This window comes from Gossypium raimondii, chromosome 10 (assembly GCF_025698545.1).
Source record: "Gossypium raimondii isolate GPD5lz chromosome 10, ASM2569854v1, whole genome shotgun sequence".
Classification (NCBI taxonomy): Eukaryota; Viridiplantae; Streptophyta; class Magnoliopsida; order Malvales; family Malvaceae; genus Gossypium; species Gossypium raimondii.
This window is the reverse complement of record NC_068574.1, coordinates 50,850,921-50,858,100: the sequence shown is the minus strand read 5'-3', so window position 1 is coordinate 50,858,100 and position 7,180 is coordinate 50,850,921. Positions and strand designations below refer to the sequence as shown.

Sequence of the window (7,180 nt, the reverse complement as noted above, 5' to 3'; positions counted from 1 at the left end):
AACAATTGATACAATTAAAAGGATAGTAAAATTTATTGTAAAAGATAAGATGTCTCAAAATAAGTAAAAGGTTTTTTTTCTTTTCTTTTTATTGTAAACAAATCATGTCAATGGTTAAATATTACCACAAACCAATGAGAGGAAATGATACTTCAACCAATGGTAATAGTAAAGTTTGAAAGAATCTATAGTTTTGCCTATATATATATCTCGGCTAAATGATCCAAAAAGAAGAAAACAAAAATGATTGTGAGATTTGCATTAAGTTTCAGTTTGTTGCTTTTGCTATTTACCGATCTAGCATCAGCAGCTAATTCCACAGCAAAACCTGGTTGCAAAGGCAGCTGTGGTGATGTTAGAGTTCCCTACCCTTTTGGAATTGGACCCAACTGTTCCTTGAATGCATGGTTTGAGGTCTCTTGCAATGAAACTTCAACCCCTCCTACAATTTTACTCAAAAGAACAAACATGGAGGTTTTGAATTTTTCTTTGAGATCTGCTGATTATGATCCGGACCTTGAGTACCATCGTGTGAAGAGTCCAGTAGTTTCAATGAACTGTTCAGGTAGGGAAACCAGCCTTGGGGTGGATCTAACAGGCAGCCCTTTCTTCTTTTCAGAGTACAGGAACAGGTTCCTAGCCGCTGGTTGTAATAGCACGGCTTTCCTGGCGGAAGTTGACACCAACACTTCGTGTAGATCAGCTTGTACTGGGGACGCACTCTTTGGTTCTAATCCTTATAACATCTGCCACGATACATGCTGCGAGAGGGAATTACCATGGGCTCTCAAAACATTTAATGCTACCTTTGATAGCCAATCTGATGGGTGCAAGTTAGCCTACGTGGTGGAGAAAAACTGGGCATCGAATGTAGCAAACAGGTCCGGTTTGCAGAAAATGGAGGCTGTGGGTGCTGTGCTTGATTGGGCGATACCCAAAGAGGATTTTGAGTTGAGCGAAGAAGGAAGAGAATATAATTGTACGCCGTATGGCTTACAGTTGTCGGACCCTCATATTGACAAATCAATTCGATGTCATTGCAAGAGTGGTTATCAAGGGAATGCATATCTTCCTGATGGATGCCAAGGTAAAATCCAAAATCTCTTCACATCCCTTGTTTGATACTTCTTATTTTACTCTTTCAAAAGTTAATGGAATTGTTTAGATATTGACGAATGCCTGGACGAGTTGAAGTGTGGGGATGCGACTTGTGTGAATAAGCCAGGGCATTACGTATGCACACGAAGAAAAACTTGGATTCTTCCTTTAGGTAAATTAACTCCCTTTGCATTAGTGATGGTTTAAATTTTGGTTAAAATTAAATTAATCGATTTAATTCGATTAATCGGTTGGCTAATCGATCTAATTCGGTCGGAGATCAGTTAATTATTTTTGGGAAGTTTGATTATCGGTTAATTCGGTTCGAAATTAGATAATTAACCGAATCAACGAACTTAATAATTGATAATACAAATGATATGTTGTTTTAATTTGGTTAATTCGATTAATTCGGTCAAATGAATATTATCACTTTATTTTTTATATGTGTTATATTTGTTTTAATAAAAAGAACATATAAATTTCAGTTCAGTTAATTTTTTTGAAAAAATTCAATTTGGTTAACGGTTAAATGATTAAAAGTTTGATTAATTCGATTAATACTAATTCGATTCGGTTAACTGTTTGAACACCCCTACAATGCATGGTTAATATTTTTTTATTACTATTGTGATCCATGAGAATGATTAAAAGTTACTAATTAACTTATACAAAATAGTAATCTAACAATTAATCATCAATGGTAGCATATTAATGGAACTTTTAACTTCAACATCGATTTTATAAAGTTACATCGATTCACTCACAATTTTTTTACCTTCCCCTTCCTCTTGCCTACAGCCTTCTTTCATTTCAAATTTTTCTTCTTCTCCAACATATTGTTTTACTTGATTGCATTAGTCCACCATCCCCAAACCATTATATACAAGTGTTTTTTCTCGATTTTATAAAGAAACATATTGTTTTACTTGATTGCATTAACCCTTTAAGCCTTTTGAATTATTGAGCATTTCTTTCAGGAATTGGTCTTGGCTTTGCAGCATTGTGCTTAGTAACGTGCTTAGTAATGGGTGGACGGTGGTCATACAAATATTTAAAGAAAAGAAGGAAAATGAAGTTGAAGAAAAAAAATTTTAAACGCAATGGTGGGTTATTATTACAACAACAAATGTTTGCAAAGCATGGCAGTTTAGAGAGCACCAGGATATTTACTTCCAAGGAGTTGGATAAAGCAACAGATAATTTCAACAAGGACCGAGTGCTCGGCCAAGGTGGCCAAGGAACTATTTACAAAGGAATGCTTGCCGATGAAAGAATTGTTGCCGTTAAAAAGTCCAAAGGAATGGCTGCAGACAAAGTCGAAGAGTTCATTAATGAAGTCGTCATCCTTTGCCAAATTAATCATCGAAACGTGGTTAAACTTATAGGGTGTTGCCTAGAGACCGAAGTTCCGTTACTAGTTTATGAGTTCATCTCAAATGGAACAATTTATCAATATCTGCATGACCAAAGTGAGGAATTCGTATTATCATGGGAAACACGATTAAGAATTGCCAAAGAAAGTGCCGAAGCCCTTGCGTACTTGCACTCTTCGGCCTCAATTCCGATTTATCATCGAGACGTCAAGTCCACAAACATCTTATTAGACGAGAAGTTCAAGGCGAAAGTTTCAGATTTCGGGATATCGAGATCAGTTTCTATAGATCAAACTCACTTGACCACGCACGTACAAGGCACATTCGGATACTTAGACCCTGAGTATTTCCAATCGAGCCAATTCACGGATAAAAGCGATGTGTATAGCTTTGGAGTCGTGCTGGTTGAGTTACTAACAGGGGAAAAACCGGTTTCTTTCGAAAGGGAAGAAAATAGTAGGAGTTTAGCCTCGTATTTCACCAATTTGGTGGAAAAGAACCAAGTGATGGACATTGTTGACAGTCGAATTGTGAAGGGAGTGAAACATGAAGAGGTAATGATGGTTGCTAAACTTGCATACCAATGCTTGAGCTTGAGTGGGAAAAAGCGACCAATGATGAAAGAAGTTGGTATAGAGTTAGAACGGATCGTTTTGATGCAGAAGGGTTCAAATGTGTCAGAATTTAGTGCAACTTTCTGCTAGTTATGAATTGGTCAAGTTATTCATTTTTATTAGGAGTCGATTAGCATATTTGGTCCTATATTTGTGCAAATAAAATATGAGCACGTTAGCTTCTTGTTGTCAAAGTAGTTCAGTTATTTTGGGAAGCTTTTTAGTATAAATAGATGTTTTACACTGAGCCAAAAGTGTAGCACTTCAATTTCTGTTTCTTTGTATCATCTTGATTGAGCAATAATAATATTTAGCTTTATTTTTATTTAGAGTGTTTTTTTTTTTTTTGTAATTGTGTCAATTAGTATCAATGCTTTCTGGTCACCAAGTGTTTTGATATTATTACTCAACCAAGATGAATAGTGGAAGAGCTTCTTTTGGAATAGTTGTAGTGTAACACCCCTTACCCGAGACCGTCACCGGAATCTAGTACGAGATGTTATCCAATTTAACTTACCAATTCGGAGCATAAAAAAAATTGCTTTTAAAATTAAATTCACTGTTCACAACAAAACTGTCTACCTGCGTGACTTTCACTAATTTAATTATAACTCGAGTTACAGAACTCAAAATTTAAATCCGTAAATTTTCCCTGAAACTAGACTCATATTACTACTTACCATAAAATTTTCAAAATTTTTGACTTGGCCAATTAGTACACTTTATTCATTAAAGTATCCCCTGTTTCACAGCTCGACAGATCTGACCTCTCGGCACTAAAAATCAATTATCTCTTTGTACAGAATACATATAAGGTTATCGTTTTTTCTTTTGAAAATAGACTCACTAAGAAATCTACACATATAAATTATGACCCATAATTCTTTCTGTACAATTTATAATGATTTTCTAAAGTCAGAACAGGGGACTTCAAAAAAACATTCTGACCCTGTCTCACTAAAATTCAAATATCTCAAAATACAGAATTCCTTTTCCTACATAGTTTCTTTCATATAAAAATAGACTTGATAAGCTTTAATTCCATATATAATTCACTCTCTAATTCCATTTCTACTATTTATGGTGAATTTTTACATTCACGTCACTGCTGCTGTCAAAGAAACTGCTTCTTTGAATTAGTTACCATTTACACATACATAATACCAAAACATAATCTTTACTAACCATTTCAATAGCTAATCTTAGCCATATCATTTGAACATGCTCAAAATGATTAAGACTCTATACATGCCATAGTTCAAACATTTTGAAAAGCACATAATACCGAGATGGCTATGATAGTGTGATACGAGTCTCGACGGTCCACTATTCGATCAAGTTCAAATCACTATAAAACAAAGGAAAGAAAGAGATGTGTAAGCTATAAATAGCTTAGTAAGTTACATGTAAACAATAATTACTCATTTAATAATTAACACTTTTAACATATAACTAATCAAAACATTTCTTAGCAATTTCAATCACTTACACATGCACAATCTTACCAATTCACTTGCATATACATTTTCACACTTAACATTTCATATTCACTTTAATTCATTATTAATCCCGTTGAATGCTTGGAATATACACGGATACGTAGAGATTTAGCACATAAGTGCCACAATCGATATGTAGCAAGCTACCATCGAAATGTAGCCAAGCTACCACCGATCAATAACACCGAAATGTCCACGGGCTGCTCACACAAGTCGTCAGTGTCTCGCAACACATGCTAGATCACCCAAAGACCGGGACTCACTGTAACACTGTAACATCAGTAACATCGGTCTCTAGTGACATGTCACTTGTATCCAATTCTATTCCTAAGTTCAACCGAATTTACACTTAACACTTTATTACTTGAATAATTCATGAACAATTTTCCTTCCACATTCAATATTAATTCACATATCAAATATAATTCACAATTTATACAAATATAACTATTATTTACATATAACTTACCTCGGATGCAAAACGACTATTTTTTGTAATTTAGTCGATAACTTTCTCTTTTCCCGATCACTTCCACTATTTCTTCTTTCTTGATCTATATTAACACAATTTAATACATTTTATCAACATTTCATTTAAATACAATTCATACACAACATTTTGGCAAATTTACATTTTTCCCTAAACTTTTCAAAATTCCACTTTTGTCCCTAAGCTCGTAAAAATAAAATTCACTAAATTTTTAAATTTCAAACTTCACTAAATCATATTTCATGCTCATAACAGCCATCAATTTCACAAAATCACAACTTTATGCACACTTTACCATCTTTCACAATTTAGCCCTTTTCAACATTTTCATCAAAATTCATCTAGTAAAACTTGTAATTAACACTTCAAACATTCATTATCTAACATCACTAATCAATTTACAATTATATCATGAATGGGTAAATTTTCAAACTTTAATTTCATTTAAATTAAATAGTAGAAACATGAAATTCAAGCTTCAATAAGCATAAAAATACGAAAATAATTAAAAACGGGGCAAGAAATCACTTACAATTGAGCTTAGGAAGTTCAAGAACCCTAGCTATGGTGACATGAATTTTTTTGGCAGCAAACATCTGATTTTAAGAAGATGAACACTTGTTTTCATCTTTATTTTGTCTTTTATTCAATTTGGACAAAAATGCCCTTGACCCATTACTTAGATATTTTTCTAGAAATACCCTTTTGTGTCCATAACACTAATTTATGGTCTAATTGCCACATAAACACTTCCAATTTCATGCAATAATTCAATTAAGTCATTTAATCACTAATTAGACACACTTTGCATTTTTCAATTTAGTCCTAAAAATTCAATTAAGCACTAAAGCATTAAAATTTCCTATCCATATTTTCACACAATATTTCAATCAATCAGTAACTAATAAAAATTTATAAAATTAAACTATTTCACTTGGATTTGTGGTTACGAAACCACTATTCCGATTAGGCCTATTTCGCTATCACAATTCTCCCCTTAGGGATTTTCGTCCCAAAATCTTACCATGAATAAGTTGGGATCTGTTTCCTCATAGCCTCCTCGGTTTCCCATGTTGCCTCTTCCATCCCATGTCGTTGCCATAACACTTTCACTAAAGCAATTTCTTTGTTTCTCAACTGTTTCACTTCTCGTGCCAAGATTCGAATCGGTTCTTCTTCGTATGTCATATCCGATCGAATTTCCACTTCAGTCGGTGAAATCACATGTGATGGGTCCGATCGATATCGCCTCAACATAGAAACATGAAACACATTATGAATTCTTTCCAATTCGGGTAAAGACAATCAATAAGCCATCGGACCAATTCTTTCTATCACTTCATACGGACCAATAAATCTTGGACTTAATTTACCTTTACGGCCAAATCTCGAATTTTCTTCCATGGAGACACTTTCGAAATACTTTATCACCCACTTGAAACTCAATCTCTTTTCTTTTCAAATCCGATCGACTTCGCCGATCCGATGCGACTTTCAAACAATCACGGATTATCTTCACTTTTCTTCGCTTTCTTTTACCAAATCGACTCCATGTAACGATTTTCATTAAGTTCACCAATATAATGGAGTCCGACACTTTCGCCCATACAACGCTTCATAAGGTGCCATTTTATGCTGGATTGATAACTATTATTATATGCAAACTCCACCAAAGGTAGATATCTTTCCCAATTACCTTCAAATTCCAATACACAACATCTCAACATATATTCGAGCACTTGAATTACTCTTTCGATCGTCCATCGGTTTGGGGTGAAATGTCTGTACTAAAATTCAATTTAGTACCTAATGCCTCTTGTAATTTCTTCCAAAACCTTGAAGTAAACCGTGGATCTCTATCGATATAATAGACGCAGTACACCATGTAATCGAACTATCTCAAAGAATATACAATTCACTAACTTGTCAAGTGAAAACTCATTCGCACAGAATGAAATGAGTGACTTAGTCAATCGATCAACTATTACCCAAATTGAGTCTTTCTTTTCGGTGACAATGGCAATCCGAAACAAAATCCATAGTAATTCTATCCCACTTCCACTCATCATAGCGACTATCATGTGCTTCCCGCAAAATTTTCGA

General features: G+C 34.3%; 1 protein-coding gene across 1 annotated transcript; it reads left to right on the top strand.

Annotated features, from left to right (window-relative positions):
- Positions 1-217: 217 nt before the first annotated feature.
- On the top strand, positions 218-3,413 carry LOC105778580 (wall-associated receptor kinase-like 22). The gene is made up of 3 exons (XM_012602300.2): positions 218-1,087; positions 1,166-1,270; positions 2,079-3,413. The coding sequence occupies exons 1-3, from the start codon at positions 244-246 to the stop codon at positions 3,176-3,178; spliced, it is 2,049 nt and encodes a 682-aa protein (XP_012457754.1). The 5' UTR covers positions 218-243; the 3' UTR covers positions 3,179-3,413.
- The last annotated feature ends 3,767 nt before the right edge of the window (positions 3,414-7,180 follow it).